The 19,621-nt window shown below is 38.7% G+C and overlaps 1 protein-coding gene across 2 annotated transcripts in view; it reads left to right on the forward strand.

Annotated features, from left to right (window-relative positions):
- The first annotated feature begins 527 nt into the window (after nt 1-527).
- The window catches only part of Fbxl5 (F-box and leucine rich repeat protein 5), a 43,237-nt gene continuing 24,143 nt past the window's right edge, over nt 528-19,621 (forward strand). For both annotated transcript variants that reach the window (XM_085691929.2, XM_085691930.2), the window contains exons 1-4: nt 528-686; nt 11,539-11,754; nt 14,800-14,895; nt 18,162-18,348. In XM_085691929.2, the coding sequence (XP_085548055.2) occupies nt 603-686; nt 11,539-11,754; nt 14,800-14,895; nt 18,162-18,348 (583 nt within the window). In that variant the 5' untranslated portion in view covers nt 528-602. The remainder of the gene's footprint in view (nt 687-11,538; nt 11,755-14,799; nt 14,896-18,161; nt 18,349-19,621) is intronic.

Consider the following 19,621-nt stretch of genomic DNA (forward strand, 5'->3'; position numbering starts at 1 on the left):
TAAGGTTCTTTCCCTATTCAGACTGCCATGTAGGCTTGCCCTTCCCCCATCAGGCTCATCTGACCGCTCTGGGGTTGTTGATCTCGGGGGTATCTGTCCTCCCTCTGGCATCTCCAGTTGCCCCATGGCCAGCCTCCCACCGTCACACCACGCTCCACGGCGTGGAGCAACCACTCGGGCCCAAGGCCAGCAGCCCTGGCCTAGCAAACCCCCGGGCAGCGATGGCCGCTGAGTGCCTGAGGCGCTCCCAGTCACCCTGGCCGGAGAGCGTGCACGGAGGCTCCCGTGAAGACCCCGCCCTCAGACGTGCGTTTTCAGGAGCTGAAACGATCCAGTCTCCCCGTGGCCCGGGGAGAGGACCTGGCAGGAGCGTGCACAGTGAAGGTGGGAGCCGTACGCCCCAACGCGCTGATCACGTGGGCTGCAGCACCGCATGGCGGCGGCCCGCGCGCCCCCGCGTCACGGCCCGCGGAGCTGGCCGGGCGCGCGCGCCGACGGGGCGGGCGCATGCGCAGGGGGGCGCGCCGCCTCTGCCCCGCGGCGAGGGTGTCTATGGAGAGGCGGCGGCCGCGGCTGCTCAGGCGGACGCGGAGGCAGTGGCGATGGCGCCCTTTCCTGATGAAGTGGACGTCTTCACCGCCCCGCACTGGCGGATGAAGCAGCTGGTGGGGCGCTACTGCGACAAGGTAACGGAGCGCGGGGCGGAGGGCGGCACGGAGGAGCGGACGGGATCCGGGCGGCCTGGCCTGCGAGCCTCCCGCAACCCCCCTGCGTTGGCGCCGTGCGAGCGGCTCGTCAGTCTCGCGGCTCCCGCACCTTCCCGCCGGGGCGCTGGGACGTGCCCTCGGGGCGCGCGTCGCCTGCCCTGCGTCCTGCTCGCGGGTCTGGCCTTCGCGGGAGTAATGGGCGCTCTCGGCCGCCCGGAGCTGCCGCCGCTGTCCCTACAGGGTTTAGGGGACCCGGGTCGGCCGGCCCCCGAGGCTCCCGGGTCGCCTCCGCAGGCCGCTTCTGCGGTTGCTCGCCACCGCAGTCCTGCCCGCCCGGCTCCTTCGGGCTCTTTTGGTCGCTTTGCAAACACTGTCCTCCGCCTGGACCTGTGACTTGCTTGCTTCCTGGCTCCAGGGGCAGCGGCTCCCAGCCCCAGGCGCGGGCTTGTTTTCCCAGCCAGCTTCGCACTGGATTGGTTCCTTAAGCCAGCCCGGTACAAGGGCTAGGGAAGACCTGCACTCTTTCTGGTTGGCTTTTCCCCTTCCAGATTTTATTTTCTTCGAATATTTAGTTCTTGTAGATTTTGTTTTAAGACAGCTAGCTAGTTGATCCTCTGTTGGACTTTTTACTGGGATCAGATAAGAGGGGGGGGCCCTAGGAAAAGTTGGTTTGCTGTGGAACGCGTTTTGGACTTTTAATTGATGAAGCCTAAGTTGAAGTACTTTTGTGGAGATGAGTTGAGGCCCTTTCCAATGATTCTTAAAATTCCCAATTGTCGGTTTATGTTTGGAAAGGTCATCTATGTGTAAACTATGGGCAGTCATGTGTTTTGTAAAAATGAAACAAATAAACAGCTGTTAAGTCATTATTAAACATGGAAATAAATTGAATTTTCAGAAATTGTGTTGAATAATCACCACGGTTAACAGCAAACAGGAGTTGTCTTAGAACCCAGAGAGGTGCAAGGAAAGAACCCGGTGTCTTCACTGCTAGGTCACGGAAGAGCAGCAATTTGAAGTTTCAGATCTTAGCATTACTGCCCCACAACCGTTTCTCTCCCTCCATTTTGGGGAAAAAGCAAAACAAAACAAAACACCAAACCCAGTCTGAGGTCTGGGGTACTTTTAAACGCCAGGACTGTTTAGGATCATGGTTCTCCACTTGCTTGTTAATTAACCCCAAAAGCTCTTTAAGATCCTGAAGCCTGGACCGCCATTCCAATTGGAATCTCGGAGCATAGAACTCAGATATCAAGTATAATTTTGAACTCTCAGGTGAGACTGGGGTACACAGAGGGCGATTATCACCCAGGAGAAGCTTAACGGCTGGCTAAGCTCTTGAGCAGAAGAGTATCGCCTTGCAATTTCAGTTAGTGGTTTTGTTTTTATAATCTCCACCTTTTTGAATATGTTTTCCCCTCACACTATCCTTTAATTTAAGGCCTCTTAAGAAGCTTGAAGAGGAATTAATGAGGACTGATTGAATCTAAGGCTTTTTCTCTGGTTTGTTTTGGCGAGAGATAGTCCAGAGACCCTCTGGCCTTAAGGGAAAATGTGGGCAGTTTGTCCATTTTCCTAGGAGCTTTCCAGTACTTAAGATGGTTCAGATTGCCAAAGGATTATGACCTTCCCAAATAATCAAATTTGTAGTGTACTACCCAGTCTCTTTTTTTTAAAATATATGTTTTTGTTTTGATACTGTTTTTGAGACAGTTTTCTCCTCTAGGCTAGCCTTGAGAACCTTTAAGAGCCTGACCTTGAACTCCTGATCTTCCTGCTCCTGCCTTGCAGGCTCCAGAATTACAGGCCCTTGTCAGGCCCTTGTCAGCAAACTGGGCACTGTCATTATTTTTGTGTCTCTTTTTGGTGTTTGAGAACATCTGAGCAAATTTTGGAAATGCGGTTGACTTTAAAAAAAAAATGAGTCAAATGAAATTCTTCTCAGTTAAATGTTCCTTCTTGCATAACTAGTTTAATAAAGCATTTTTGATTTGGTATAGCTTTAATCAAAATTGCCACTGATTTATTCCCAGCATTGTAAAAAAAAGTCACCAATTCTGATTTAATTGCTTGTAGTTAATGAGATTATTGCTTTTATTCATCAAGATTACTAAAGTTTCAGTTTTCTTAACTATGACCAAGGTAATTTAGTGAAGGAAAAAGCTGCATAGGAATTTCCATCATTTCTTCTAGTTACCAATGGCCAGTGAAGGTTCTCTGGATGGGAAAATAACTCGTTTTGACAGCAGAACAGCCTTAAAGAATTGAGTTGTTTTGATTAGTTTGTCATTTTGAGGTTTGTTGTTGTCATCTTTCTTTTAGTTTCTTAGATCAAGGAAATCTGACCCAAACAACCTCTAGTAAAACTGCAAAATGAGAACTAGACTTTGGTTAAAACTAAAAAGCTACAGCGTATATGATTTCACTGTGTTCTAAATATCAACCGGAAACCTTTAAAGATTCCAGTTGTATTCACAGTATTGAACTTGTAAAACACAGGGTATTCATGGAACAGTTTCTTTAGAAGCATCAAATAAGTTTTTCTATGCTTTGAGTAATATACTTAGAGCGAATTATTACGTTGTTACAGATTATGTTAAATATTCCTGTATAATAGTTTAATGTATTGCCTGTGGATTTTCTCATACTAAAAAAATGTATCCAGACAAAATAACAAGCTTTGAGAAGGGGAAGTGGATGCAAAGTCCCACACCTAACCCAGAAACGATCTGCACTAATACCTAGTTTTCTCTAATGGCTTGTCACTGGTATACACTCTGCTCAGAAGTAGTTGTCAACCACACACACACACAAAACAGACTATAGTGTGTATGTGTGTGTGTGCGTGTGTGTGTGCACTTTTTGTTTTGACTTTGTATTTTTGTCTTTTTGTTTTTGAAAAAAGTGGTATGGAAAGGTTTCTTTATCTCTGCTATGTAGACAACAGGCCTTTGGTTCAAGGAAAACTATTGTTTGTTTAGGTATGATAACTGGGGAGTTGTAGGCCTGGATGGCTTAGGTAAGGGCTTATGTAAGCTAGTGCTAGAGCTGTCACCACCCAAATCAGTATTAAGACTCCCAGCTTAATTATCTTCATCTGAAGCTACAGTGGTTTTTGATGTGTTTTGTAGCAGTCTTCAGAGAATCTTGTTTGATAATTCACTGACCTCCCAAATTGGAATGTGTAGTTAAAATTTGTACCAAATGGTAGATAATGCTTTTCCCATTTTCTTCCCAGTTTCCAGCATTCTCTTCAATCCTCAAAACTTAACTCCTTTGATTCTTTTCTGTCTGCCCTGTAATAGTTTCTGTTGTCATTGTGAGATGTGGGTGCTGTTCCTTAGGAGTCCCAGTTTCATGCGCACTACCATCTATGATAACACAGAAATCCAGGAAGAGTGCAGTGGGAGCAAAAGGGAGGAAGCACATGGTCATGTCCACAGTAAACATGAGGGGTAGTCTCTGAGGTGATTTCTGAGAACAGTTATGCGGTGTCTCTAGAGATCCCCAGATGTGTATGTACATAGACGAGTTATAAAAAAGGTGAAGGGAGGGTCTTGAGAGATCTTCCAGAGGACCCAGCGTCTCTTCCTGGCACGAGGATGGCAGGTCACAAGAGTCTGTAGCTTCAGTTCTAGGGGGTTTGATGTTCCCTTCTGTCCTCCACCGGCATCAGATAGGCATGTGGTGCCTAGACATACATGTAGACACCCTCCCCCCATTAAAAATAACAGGTGAAAGCACATGGGGAGGTGCCTAGATTTTTCAAGTAAGGATATTAAGAAGTGTCATCTACTTTTATCACTTATAAAAAAGGTATTTTATAACCAAAACTAAGAAGAAGATAGATGCAAATTTGAATAGATTACTTTCAGAAGCTTGAATGTAACTTTATGGTCAGCTTTTTGGTTTTTTCCATTTTATTCTGTATACCTGTAAAAATGTGCTGGCATTTGGGAAGATTGGCTTAGTGAACATACTGAATTTTGAGCTGAGAGGAAGAAACGGGAGAGTTTAATGGATTCTTACTACATACTGACATTATTTTTTATAATCCTTACAAGAGCTTTGTAAGACAAGTGTTATCCCGCATTTAAAAGTGAGGAAATAGTCTTAGTGGTTAAATAACTTACCTAGCTCACTCAGCAATTAGTAGAACCTGAATTTTAATCCTAGATTTTTTTTCCTCCCTCTGAAAGCCATAATTTTTAGCCTTCCTCACTTGTTGCTTATTACTGTTTTTATGCAAAACAGTTATAGGTCATTTTTTCCATCTGTAAATTTGGCCAGAGCATACTAAAGCTTCTTCATTGAGTGTATATCTCTGATTAACTGAAAGTATGACCTGGCTAATTGGACAGAAAATAAAAAAGTGCTGTTGGGGTGGTAATGTTTGGATTCTTACTGTGTTTTTGTTTTTTTTTTTTTTATAGCTATTTTGAACTTACTGGTTTTACATTGCATTAATTTTTTTTTGGCAGTTTTTAGGCCAGTGTTTATATTTTAGCCTGTACAATGACTTGAGACACATTTTATGTGAAATATACCGTGTTACTGTTTTACTGTTTGTTGAATGTGTATGTCTTGGTAGATGTAGGTTCTTTGTTGAATGTGGAGGCACCAGAGTGTATTATTGTGTAGACTACTAGTGAGCTTTCATTCTGCCATAGAGCCTTGTTTTTCACAGTATATCTTATGACTCATTAGTAGGTCATAAATCCGCTTTGTGCATTAGACATAGCATTAGAAAAGGAAAGTGGAACTGTAAATACTTCCCAGAGTACAGAGGGAGATAGTTTTTCCTGATTTATCTTTGAAGTGTTTGTTCTCCATTTGGATCTCATTGCATTGTTTCACCCGTTTTATATAGTGAGGGACTGACAAGATGTTTGTGGTAAACAGTATTTGGGAAACACTTGCCTAGAGCAGCATTTCTCAGCTAAGGCACAGCTGACACTTGGGCTACAGCAGTTGTTGTGGGGCTGTCCTCTGCATTGTAAGATGTTTTAGCCACATTCTTGGCTCATACCCACCCTATGTCAGTAGTACTTCTCCATTGGTGACAAACTAAACTGTCCCTAGATCGTCCCCTTTATCTCCCGGGGGACTGTGTTCCTTACAGTAAGACCTTTGTTTTGGAGCAATTATTCTGACCAGTTACTGTCTTGGATCCAAAAAGATAGCTTTCTGTGTGGGATAGAGATTTTATCTATGACATAAATTAGTTACAGAAGCTGAATCTCTGTTATTGAATATTTAATGCTGTTGAGGACAAATTATTTCTCCTAGCCTGTTTTCTAATCAATAAAATGGGTATGAAAAACCTATATTGTAATGTTGTCTTAAGAAATACTTAAGTATTTGTCTTAACAAATACTTCAAAACAGTTTTAGACTCTAGCACATTATAAGCTTCAGTGTACCTTAAAATAGTGTCCAGGTTTTTCTAAATCTTAAGTATTTAAACATCTTTATAGAAGCAAATAAAATTTTGAGAAAACCATTCATATAGATATTTAAAGAGTGGTGTGGTGTGTGTCCTAGCTCTTTTGTTTCTTTGTTTTTATTTTATGGTATTGAAGATTGACTTCAGGTCCTTGTTCATACTAAGTGCTCTACCACTGAGCTACAGCGTGGATGTGCTTTTAATTGTTAAATTCACTAACTCCTGTTTCCAAAACAATTTTTTTATTGATATTTATTGAGCTCTACATTTTTCTCTGCTCCCCTCCCTGCCTCCCTCTTCCCCCTCTAACCTTCCCCCAAGGTCCCCATTCTCCCAGTTTACTCAGGAGATCTTGTTTTTTACTACTTTCTACTTCTGATGTAGATTAGATCTATGTAAGTCTCTCTTAGTGTCCTCATTGTTGTCTAAGTTCTTTGGGATTGTGGTTTGTAGGCTGGCTTTTATTGCTTTATGTTTAAAAATCACCTGTAAGTGAAAGTACATGTGATAATTGTCTTTCTGTGTCTGTGTTACCTCACTCAGAATAATGTTTTCTAGCTCCATCCATTTTCCTGCAAAATTCGAAATGTCGTTATTTTTTCTGCTGTGTAGTACTCCATTGTGTAAATGTACCACATTTTCCTTATCCATTTTTTGTAAATGTACCACATTTTCCTTATCCATGTTTTGGTCGAGGGGCATTTAGGTTGTATCCAGGTTCTGGCTATGACAAACAAAGCTGCTATGAACATAGTTGAGCACATGTCCTTGTGGCATGATTGAACATCCTCTGGATATATACCCAAAAGTGGTATTACTGGGTCTTGAGGAAGGTTGTTTCCTAATTTTCTGAGAAATCGCCACACTGACATCCAAAGGGGTTGTACCAGCTTACATTCCCACCAGCAATGCAGGAGTGTTCCCTTTTCCCCACAACCTCTCCAGCATAAGTTGTCATCAGTGTTTTTGATCTTGGCCATTCTTACAGGTGTAAGATGGAATCTCAGAGTTGTTTTGATTTGCATTTCTCTGATGACTAAGGATGTTGAACATTTCCTTAAGTGTCTTTCAGCCTCTGTTGTGAGTTCTCTGTTTAGGTCTGTACTCCATTTTTTTTTTATTGGATTATGTGATCTTTTGGTGTCCAATTTCTTGAGTTCTTTGTATATTTTGGAGATCAGACCTCTGTCTGGGTGGGGTTAGTGAAGATCTTTTCCTATTCTGTAGGCTGTTGTAACAAAATTATTTTTATGTGGATCAAAATTGATGGGGTCATAGCTTAAGAATCCCCTTTCCGCTGCACAGTGGTGGTGCATGACTTCAGTCCCAGCACTCAGGAGGCAGAGACAGGTGGATCTCTGTGAGTTCAAGGACAGCCTGGTCTATAAAGTGAGTTCAGGCAGGTTCCAAGGCTACAGAGAAACCCTGCCTCAAAAAAACAAAACCAAACCAAAACAAAACAAAACAAAACCCCGTTTCCCCTTTCTTTTCTTTTTTTTCTTTGTTTTTGATCTTGTTCATGTATTCATCATGGTAACAAATATTAAGGATTTAATAGAATTGAAACTTTTTCTTCCAGAAAGCACTTTTTCAAATCTGATTTTTTTTAGCTTTAAAGTATAATTGAGAAAATGATATATATTCAAGATATACAGTGGTATGGTGTACATTTACAATGTTTAATAATTACATCTAATTGATTAGCACATCCATTACGTATTTAAGTTTTTGTATGGATAGAAGAAAAACAGGCTTCAGATCTACTCTATTAGTAACTTCCAAATACAGACTAGTTGTTAACTGTACCAACTTTCTTAACGCTCCAGTGTACTGGATACTTTGTGGGCATCAAAAGTTTACGGCTTTTGTTAATGCTTTTTACTTATGTCACATGTCTACTAACAATAATTTTTTTTCATCTTGGGTTTGATATCAAACCTATAGCTTTGTGCTTGTCAGGATGTGCTTTCTATTGCGGAACCATATCCCCAGCTTTTTATACTAAGACTTCTAAAGCCCTCCCTAACAGCCCCAAACCTGATTTAAACAAAACTACCATGGTATTATTTGCAGCTATTAGAAACTAATGAAGCTTGCTATAATCTGGTGTGGTATTTCAGAACATTCTTAAAATCTGAAGTGTGAATTTCTTCAAGTGTATTGTCCATAATTTTTTTCTAATGTGGAAAAGAGCCAAATATTATTTTTACATTATTAAATAGTTGAGAGCTTATTTTGTGACATGTGAAAATTATATGAAACTTTAAACTTCAGTGTCATTAAGTACAAAATTTTATAGAAATAAAGTAATAGTCTTCTGCTTACATTTTAGCTATGATTCCTCTTTGGGCTGTAGCAGCTGAGTTAAGTAGCTGGTGCAGGCCTCTAGTCTGGGAAAATTTAAATATTTACTGTCTGACTCTACAGAAATGTTGCCAACCCCTGAGCTAGATGATTGACTCATGTATTATGGTTAACTATTCATTTTCTTCTCTTCAGTAGAATGTCAGTTCCATAAAGGTTGAGATCTTTATTTTGTTCCCTGTGTATTTTCATGTACCAAGAACAGTATCTGGCCCATCATAGCAGCTGCTTGCTGATGATTAGAATAGAGCAAAAAGTATCCAAATTTATAAAAATGAATATTTAATTTTTAAACAATGATAATGCTTTGAAGTATAGGCATTTTGTTCCCAGTTAGCAAGAATCAAAGACTTTGAGAGACAAAAGTTACCCAGCTAAATAAATGATAGAGCTGGGTCTCTTAGGGAATCTTAGTAATCTGTGATCTCTGTGTTTCTTATGCTAATCCTTACTGCCTTTTAAAGAAGATACTTAGTCAGTTCTGTTCTCTGCAGATTGGCTTTACTTCAGTTTGAATGTCCTCTTTTTCAGTGTTCTTCACCGCAGTTCTTGCTGTGGAAGGCTAGTAAGACAGCTTAGAGTGCCCTCCTCTTCAGGAAGACAGGACCACACTTTGGAAAGGAAACCTAAGAAGTTTTGTGTTAGTAACATTTGCCCTTTAATATATATCTACCTGTTATGTTTAACCCAATTGTTTCCCATTTAATATGAATTTTGTAATTAAATTGAACAATAGAAGTTAGATTTAATAAAGATAATGGAAGATTTGAATATTACCTTGAATTTATTTGTTTATTTAGGCAGGGTCTCTCTATATAGCCCTGACTGTCCTGAAACTCACTATGTAGAGAGAGCAGTGTCTTAAGTTAGGGTTTCAATTGCTGTGAAGAGACACTATGACCACAGCAACTTTTACAAAGGAAAACATTTAATTGGGACTGGCTTACAGTTCAGAGGTTTAGTTCACTATCATCATGGTGAGAAGCACGGCAGCATGTAGGCAGACAGGATGCTGGAAAAGGAGCTGAGAGTTCTACATCCTGAGCAATAGAAGGTGAACTGGCACATTGGGCATGGCTTGAGCATATATGAGACCTCAAAGCCTCCCTCCACAGTGACACACTTCCTCCAACAAGACCGCACCTACTCCAATAAGTCCACATCTCCTAATAGTGACATTCCTGATGAAGCATGCATTCAAACACATGAGGCTGTGGGGAATGAGGGGACAGAGCATACTTAGTCAACCATGTAAACCAGGCTGGTCTTGAACCCACAGAGATCCACTTGCCTCTGCCTCCTAAACTCTGGGATTAAAGTCCTGTTGTAACGAATTAGGTCGGTACAATAAATAACCAGGCTAGCTCAAGAATAACAGTTATATTTTAATGGTTAAAGAGGGGAAACTCACACTATAAGAGTGGGAGGTCCAATTTCCAATCGTTCTGCCGGGCACTGCACAGAGAGAGAGCGTGCACCTGGATCTCCCAGTTTTCTTCCTGGGGTCCAGGTCTCATGTCCCAATTAGATGTGATTGGCTAACAGAGTTTCCTCATCATCTCCCCCTTTTGTCTAAACAAGACTGATCCAAACCCAATACAACTATATACAATAGGAACAGATACCAAATATAAAATTACAAACAATAAACAATATTAAGCAAGGAACGCATAACAAAAGTTTTACTAAACATTCTATTTTAAGGAGTCTAAATATTGCATTGAAATTAAGCTTGGCTAAATCATGAGGAAGGTAACTACAATTATCTAATCTTCAACTCCATCAAAGATCTGAGAAGGGAAACAATATTACTTGAGTGAACAGGAAGTGCAATCGAGAAACTTCCAAAATGTGCAACAAATGACAGAGACAACTGACTACCTGGGCAATCACCCAAAGTCTCATTTGCAATGTTGAAGCAACCAACTTTGGCTAAGGCCTAATGTAACTGACATACCATTTTCAAAGGCAAGAAACTTTTCAAAACTGTCTTACCCTGTCTTGGCAGGATATGACAGTCCTGTTTTATCCATTTACGGATAGTCTGTATCTCTGTCAGTGGTTGAGGTATGGGCATTTCTTTGCCCAAAGGCCAGTTCTGCCAAGAAGAAAGGCTCCAGGTGGAGTGTCTTTGGTGCTCAACATTCTCTCGGGAATAGATCGGTGTTGCCAGGAGCGATTGTGTCTCACTACCACGGAACTCTAGGTTAGATTAAAGGCCATTTTCTACAGCTCTTTGAAGAGATTGAAGATTATCTACCTATACTGAATATAATCTCTATGTATCTAAAGAACCTGACTAGTCTAATTATAAATATAACAAACATAGATGACTATTGATCTATAATTCTCAATACCTATCTAACTTAAAGACTAAGACAATAAACAACTGTGCAATAAATGAGGACAATGACCTTCAAATGTAAACAATGTATAAGTATCTTGATCAGAGGTAGTAATGTACACTGCAGTGTGGTGAATATATATATATCAATACATAAACAATGTTTTAAACAGAGGTAGATGCATACATGCATACAATATTCAATATAATTTAACTTTGTATCAGTTGGCACTGAAGTTTAAACTATAGTGAAGTATTTTCCAATTTTTAAATGGTAGTAGTATAAGAGCATGAAGAACATTTTGGACAAAGGAAAAGAAGCCGCATTATTCAGGCTTATCCTTCTAGGTGTCTTTGGTATGATTATGATACTGAGAAAGGAACTTTTAGGCGTGACGGGAACTTGGTCTGATCTTTTCACTTAAGAAGACTATGTGATATTTTTCCTTTATCTTCAGGTATTTGAGAATGCCAGCCAGCATATTCTTAGTCTAGGGCACTTTTAAATTATACAACTATGAGTTATTATTTTATGAACATCTTTTCTTTGTGCTTTAATGTAATTGATACAAAGGAAATATCTTGCTATGAACAAAAATTTAGGTATGCATTTGAATGTTTCTTATTACATTGTCTTCTATTTGCATCTATTTACTGTCTTTTTAAATTTTTATTCAGCTTTCTAAAACCAACTTTTCCAACAACAACGACTTCCGTGCTCTTCTGCAGTCTTTATATGCTACTTTCAAGGAGTTTAAAATGCATGAGCAAATTGAGAATGAATACATTATTGGTTTACTTCAGCAACGCAGTCAGACCATCTACAATGTACATTCTGACAATAAACTCTCTGAGATGCTTAGTCTCTTTGAAAAGGGGCTGAAGAATGTTAAGGTGAGTTGAAAAATTGATATGTCTAAGTGTTGGATATAGTGCCATTCTGCCTCTGTAATTTTTATTAGCAACTTTAGTAAATGATATTATGTTAAAGAAAAACATTTGATTTATTCATGATGGCTAGAAAGGCTTTTCATGAGGAATGGTTACAGTAGAGGCTTGTAGTAAGACAGAGAAAGGTCAGTTTTGAATACAAGAAAAAGCAGGCGTTCAGGGCCAAGAAGAAGCAAGGAAAGAGCCAGTGGATGGAAAATTACTGAGAAAAAAAACATTAGGACCAAAAGGATTCTTTTTGAATTAACTCTTCAGGATTTTTACTGAGATAGCCAGGGTATGACATCCTTGACGCAGAAAGAGTAGTAAGGGATGTGATGAGATACAGCCATAGTCAGAAACTGAAAGCAGATGATTATTGTTAACTGGCTCAGTAGGATTCTTACCAAAATTGAACTGAGAGGCTAAGGACAGAATCTAAGGCCCTACCTAATTGAAAAGAGGATTCAGAGAATCTAATTCAGGTCTGATGAGAGTCTTTGGAAACTGGCCCTTTATTAATGCCTAATAAAGTTTTTATTGTTGTTTTTGGTGAACACTGACCACCAAATTTTAAAAGTTTTGTAAGTTGAAATTTTAACTACTAAAATTGTTAATAAACATTGTTGAATTCTTAAAAGCAAAGCTATTCATGTAGGTACTGATGACTAAAGGAATAATTTTTGTTTAGAATAACACTTCAGTTCCATACATTTTATTTAAAATTAAAAATGGTGCCAGATTTAGAAGCATATACTTTTAATCCCAGCAATTTGGAGTGAGAAGAAAGTGAATCGTTGAGTTCAAGGTCAGCCTGGTAGACCATAGTAAGTTCCAGACCAGCTAGGGCTGCATATCGAGACCTAGATGTAACTCAGGGGTTGAGTTCCTGCTAGCATAGAAGACCTTGACTCCAGTCTGTAATAGTGGAAAAAAATGGAACAGCAGTTATAGTGTTTACGTATTTTATTTTTCCCTATTGTAGGAAGCATTATGGTTAAAGATGACGGTTTCAGTTTTATGGAATGAATAGTGGCACTTGTCTGAAATTTCAGTAGTCAGTAGGGTGAGGCAGGAGGTTCACTAGTTCACGACCAGCCAAGGGTACATAGTGAGATTTTTTATCTTAGAAACAAAGTAATATTGAAAAATAAAATGCGTGTAGTTTAGGATAAGGATGTATGTACATTTTCTTAATTATATTTGTCTTAAAAATATTTGAAAGTTAATCTTCATTTAACCCTTTCAGTTCAGTGAAGTTTATAACTCCATCAAGCCACCATATACCCTTTACTTGGAGGATCAGTTTTGAAGACCAGAAAACAAACTAAAGAATTCTACCAGTAGTCTCTAGAAGGAGGAATCCTTGGTCTATATCCAGAGGGAAGGTGGTTGGTTAGTAGAGGAAAGCATACTGGGTAGTAGCAGAAGGGAGGGTAACTTTTCTATTGAATACTCCTTTGTACGCTTGGTATTTTATAACATAGTCGTGTATTATGTAGTTAGTAATGTCTGAACCAAAGTAGTACTTTTTAAAAAATATAGGGGAAGGTACGTGCTTGAAAATTATGTAGGACCTACAACCAATGGAACACTCTGATTTTACAAAGTGCTAGAGGAAAAGGGAAAGAGAATTGTATTAGACTTTGTAGAGGAAAGAAGTCTAGGGATTAAGCCTTATTCTGAACTTTTTACGTTATATAGCCGTGTATTTATTAATAGGAAGAGAAGACACTGGTAGATTGAAGAGCAGAAAGAGTGAACTAATGTGAAAAGCAAATTTGATAATTATTAACATACAAGTGCAATTGGAAGCCATACATGGAAATGCTTAAAGGATGTGTAAAATCTCAGCAGAATTCAACATTGAGCTGAATATTAGAAATTAGTTGAATAAATTATCTAAATGAAAAAAACTGGCTACAGGAAGAATGAAGTAGTACCTGCCGTAGCTATTTTTTTATTGCTGTAATAAAACACCATGACCAAGAAAATTTATCAAAGGGTTTATCTGGAGCTAAGAGTTCCAGAGGGACGAGTACCTAAACATTCCAGAGTGTGTGTGTGTGTGTGTGTGTGTGTGTGTGTGTGTGTGTGTGTTAGCAGGTAGGTGTGATGGGAACTGGAAGCTGAGAGCTGAGTGCTCAGTTCTTAAACCACAAATAGGAAGCAGGAAGTAGAGAGACTGAACTGAAAATGATGAGATTTTTATCTCTCAAATTCTGCCCTGAGTGACATACTTATTTCAGCAAGGCCGCCCCACCCCCAAGTCTCCCCTAAACAGTGCCACTAATTGGGAACCAAAATTCAGATGCTAAAGCCTTTGGGAAATATTCTCATTCAAATCACCACAGTATTAGTATATTTTTTAAATATTTCATTGTTTTATAAGTTTCCCATATTTTTTCATTGAGAAAAGAGGACAGATGGATAAGTTACAGGGAGATGTGATTTTAATTCATGTGTGGAAGAAATGTTTGGCTGTTGAGAGGTATCTAGAACTCTAAAATGTTTCTTGCCATTATAAATGTTAATAGCAGTATATGTGATCTGTTAGGATAGCATAAAATGCATTATAAAACTTTTTATAGTATATTTTAAAATATACTTGCTGTATTTTAATAAAATTAATAAACAACCCAAGATTAGGGTTACTAAGGAATTCAAAGCTTGTTATTTAAGGACTGTGCGTGGGTGGTGGTGCCAAGGCTGAGTGTACAATGTTAGCATGTCAGTAAGTGCTCTAGCTTTGAGCTGCATCCTAACTCTAAGGACGTCTTTATGCTAAACGAAAACTAAGTTGACTTCCTGTGATCAGGCAACATAGAACGAAGCAAACCTTTACGTATATTTGAGAGAGTGTCTCGCTGTATTCTCCTGGTTGGTGTGGAACTTGATATGAGACCAGACTGGCCTCAAACTTAGAGATCTGTTAGCTGCTGCCTCCTGAGTGCTGGCTTTAACGATATATGTCTCTACTCTGCTAATGTGTTTTTTCTTTGTTTCTAGAATGAGTATGAGCAGTTAAATTATGCAAAACAGCTGAAAGAGAGATTGGAGGCTTTTACAAGAGATTTTCTTCCTCACATGAAAGAGGAAGAAGAGGTAAGCAGAGTTTTTCTTTGTTGTGATTTATATTCATAATTTAGTAGAAAATATAATTTTGCCTCAGTTTCTTCAAAATAATGCATTAAAAGAAAATGTTCTGTTGAAAGACAGAATCCTCTGCTTTCTTTTGGGAACAGGAATGGAATCCAGTGAGAATTTATTTTTATTTAGAAAAGTTTCTACTTTCACTGAATGAATTAATTTAATTACTTAAATATGTATTTTTATGTGTGATAGCACTGTGATACACGTTCATAATTGTCACTAATTTTTCATAACCTTTAGAAGATTCTGTAAATCTTTAAATGTTTTTTGTATGCTAGATTTAAAGAGCTTTTAGTATTTTTTTTCATGAGTGGTCTTGAATAATTAAATGGTGGTTTTAAATTTATCGCTGTTGTGCCTCATGTACATGAAATAGTGTATCAGTAAACACATGGCAAACAATTTTTCTTCTTTCCATAATGAGTATCCAGCATAAGATACAGAGAAACTATCCTATGAGGACCGTATTCTCTCTCTCTCTTCCTCTTGCTTGCTCGATTTATTTTTATTTTACATGTATGAGTGTTTTGTCTGTATGTTTGCATGTGCACTGTGTGCCAAAAGATGACACCAGGTTCCCTGAACTGAGGTTCCAGACGATTTTGAGTCACCATATGGGTGCTAGAAGCCAAACCCAGGCCCTTTGCAAGACCAGCAAGTTGCGTTAACTGACTAGCCATCTTTCCAGCTTTAGTTTGAAAAAACAAACAAACAAACAAAAAAACTAAACATTTATTCTGCATTTGGGAATTTTCCCCTTCCACCATAGGTTCTGGGAATTGAACTCAGATCGTCTGTCTTTGTAGCAAATACTCTTACCCACTCAGCCCCCTTGTTGGGCTCTGTATTCTTTTTTTTTTCCAGCTCTAAATCATTTATTGTGATGCACAATTATGGTTTCCCCTTAAAATTGGCTTGAGTTAAACAAAAAGAAATGCACCCTAGGGGCTGGAGAGATGGCTCAGTGGTTAAGAGCATTGCCTGCTCTTCCAAAGGTCCTGAGTTCTATTCCCGGCAACCTCATGGTGGCTCACAACCAACCATCTGTAGTGACGTCTGGTGCCCTCTTCTGGCCTGCAGACATACACACAGACAGAATATTGTATACATAATAGATAGATAGATATTAAAAAAAAAAGAAATGCAGCCTACTTTCTACATTCCTCCCAGAGTGGGAAGCATTGATTTGGTTCTCTTTCATTGATACTTGATCATATCTCATTATAGTTACGTTTTATGATGTAATATGTAGTCAGTGCTTAAGCTAAGTATTTCTTCTCTTCTTTCTCCTCCTCCTCCTTTTTTTAAATTGAAAAACAGTTTTTCTTCTTCCTCTCACATAATATATATTGGTTATGGTTCCCCTCCCTCTACTCCTCCCAGCTTTCCCCTCTCTCCCCCTCCATCTAAATCCACCCCTTTCCTATCTCTCATTAGAAAACAATCAGGCTTCTATGGGATAATAATATAATATAATATAGTAAGATAAAATAAAAGCTAATGCATTAGAATTGGACACAGCAAACAAACAGAAGGAAAAGAACCCAAGAAAAGCACAAGAATCAGAGACCCACTCATTTGCACACTTGGGAATCCCATAAAAACACGAAACTGGAAAACATAATATGCTTGTAAGGGACCCTGAGGGGAAACCATAACCAAGATAGATTATGTGAGAGGAAAAAGAAAATCCTATTTTCAATTAAAAAAAAAAGAGGAGAAAAAAGAAAAAGAAATGCTTAGTTAAAGAGAAGAAAAATACATATCTCTTGTCACATATCTCATATGGCATGTATTTGTCCTTATTTTATGCACACACACATATACATACATATGTGATTAAAAACAAAAAGAAAGAAGAGCCCCGACATGACATGAGGAAAGAAACCTCTAAAGATGCTGTTTGGCTTGGTTTTTGTTGGCCATTTACTGCTGTACATGCAGCCTACCCTTAAGAGTCGTTTGTAACTGTTTCTTCTGATGCCTGTCAAAGTTATTGATGAAACTGGAAACAACAACAAAGTCTTGGTTCTTCATTTAAAGATTATAATCCTATTCATTGAAGATTAGGACTGTTTTGCAGAAGAACTCTCTGTAAAGTTCCATAAGACCCACTGAAATAAAATAACAATTTGAACAAACAATGTTGGGTAGTTCATTTTAACTGAGCTGGGATTGTTTGGCCTCCATTACACTGGGTACTATATTCATCTAAGGAAAAGGCCCTATTTTGGTAGAATTCAGTAGTATCAGAAGGCAGTGCCTTAGTCATTGTTTTATCGCTGTGAAGATACACCTATGACCAAAGCAACTCTCTTCAAAAGGAAAATATTTAATCGGAGGCTTGCATATTGTTTCAGGGGCTTAGTCCATTTTCATCATGACAGAGAGCATGGCTGCAGAGAGCAGGCAGGTGTAGTGTTAGAGAAGTAACCAAGAACTGCTTCCTGATCTGTAGGCAGGCACACACGCGCACAGACACACAGACACATACACACACACACAGACACAGACACACACACACACACACACACACAGAGAGCTCATGAGAGAGCGCGCGTGCTTGGCAAGGCCTTTTGAAACTCTGAAGCCCACCTCCGGTGACATCCTTCCTCCAACAAGACCACACCTTTTAATCCTTCTTAAATAGTGCATTTCCCTAATGAGTAGTCATTCCAATGTGTGAGACTATGGGTGCCATTCTTATTCAAACCACCACAGGCAGATAGTGGGCTAAGTGTCTAATAATAACACAATGATTGATTGTTTATCAAGCTTGGTACAGGAAAACCTTGTTCTTTTAAATTATATAGAGGCCTGAAAAATCATAGAAAAAGATTGTTTTTCTATGTTCTTTTAAAAATTTAGATAGTTTAATGGTAATACCTATAAATTTTATCTCTTTGAATTGTGCGTTCATAGTACTCAGCTTGAGCCATTAGTAAAAGGTTTTGAGTAAATTGAAATTCTTTCCCTATAGGGGCTGGAGAGATGTCTCAGAGGGTAAGAACACTGATTGTTCTTCCAGAAGTCCTGAGTTCAGTTCCCAGCAACCACATGGTGGCTCACAACCATCTGTAAAAGAAATCTGGTGCCCTCTTCTGGCCTGCAGGCACACATGCAGACAGAACACTGTAAACTAACTAACTAAATAAATAAATCTTCTTTAAAAAAATCTTTAAAAAAAATTCTTTCCCTATAAATACTTTTTAATCTAGGTTTTTCAGCCCATGTTAATGGAATATTTTACATATGAAGAGCTTAAAGATATCAAAAAGAAAGTGATTGCACAGCATTGCTCACAGAAGGACACAGCAGAACTTCTTAGAGGTCTCAGCCTGTGGAATCAAGCTGAAGAGCGACAGAAATTTTTCAAATATTCTGTGGATGAAAAAGCAGATACAGGTAAGATTCATCTATTTTGACAGAACTATTTGTTAGTACAGTGCTATTGACATTTTGTTATAAATTATAGATATTGTTTAAGGAATAATTTAAGTCAGGTTTATACTGTGGTCTGTTTAAGCCATTTAGCTTTACTTAAAAATACAATTGAGGGCAGTAGTTTCTATTGTAGAATTTAGTGTTTATAATCTTCCATCTTGTAGGCTTGGGTTACATGTAATGTGATGTTTCTTGAGTGAATTTGTAGGAATAAAATAATACTCTTTTGACCAATAAAATTCAGGACTGCTGTGTTCAGAGCAGTATTACTAATGGTATCGGATAGCTTTCTGAGCTCCCTTGATCATACTGACAGGTTTAAGTTTTTTTCCTTTATTTTTAGTGTATGTATATGCGTGTTTTGCCTGCTGTATGCCTTTGTAGCATGTGCATTCAGTTCTTGCATAGGCTTGAAGAGGGCGTCAGATTCCCTGGGACTGGAGTTATCGTTGGTGGTGTACTACCATGTGGATCCTGCAAATGGAACCTGAGTCCTCTGGGAGAACAGCCAGCGTTCTTAACCTCTGGTCTTTCTCTCCAGCCTTCCAATACCATCTTTTATTTTTGTGTATTTTCATCAGTTTTCAAAGTCAGTTTACAGTTTGTAAGCATTGTCCTTGACTTATGTATGGTTCATTGTAGAATTTTTGTACTTTATAATGGCGTGAAGGTAACTTGTATACTTCAGTTTTGCAATTTGGTTCTTTTGAAACCTAGTTTGTATGCAGTATAAAGCTTTCTTAATATCTAAATGCTAAGCAGCAGTGAGCCATGGTTTCTAGTCAATCATATCCTCCCAGGGATCAAACCTGTTATGCATTTTGGTCATGGAGAACAGTTGATGCCCTACAGCTCAAAAGCTATGGTGGTTCCTAGGTTAGATGCGCTTCTGTTTCTAGACATGTATAACTAATGATGGATTTATTGGGGCTATAACTCCATTTTGAGTTAAGGAAAGGGACATTTATAATTTTATTTTTATCCTCTGATGTTTATCATTCTCTCAGTATTATCTCTAGTAATATTCATACTCTAGTGAGTATGAGAAACAAAAAAAAGCTTTTCTGTGTAGTTACTTTAAGAATTCATACAAGAAATGCAAATAAAATAGATGCTTACCTTTTCTAATAGACTCTTACCTTATTTTTATTCTTATTTATCTCAATAGCATTGCTTTTTAGAACATTAAAAATATAGTTGGTTCCAGGCATGGTTGGGCACACCATTAATCCAG

Source organism: Myodes glareolus, chromosome 8 (genome assembly GCF_982192425.1).
Source record: "Myodes glareolus chromosome 8, mMyoGla1.1, whole genome shotgun sequence".
Classification (NCBI taxonomy): Eukaryota; Metazoa; Chordata; class Mammalia; order Rodentia; family Cricetidae; genus Myodes; species Myodes glareolus.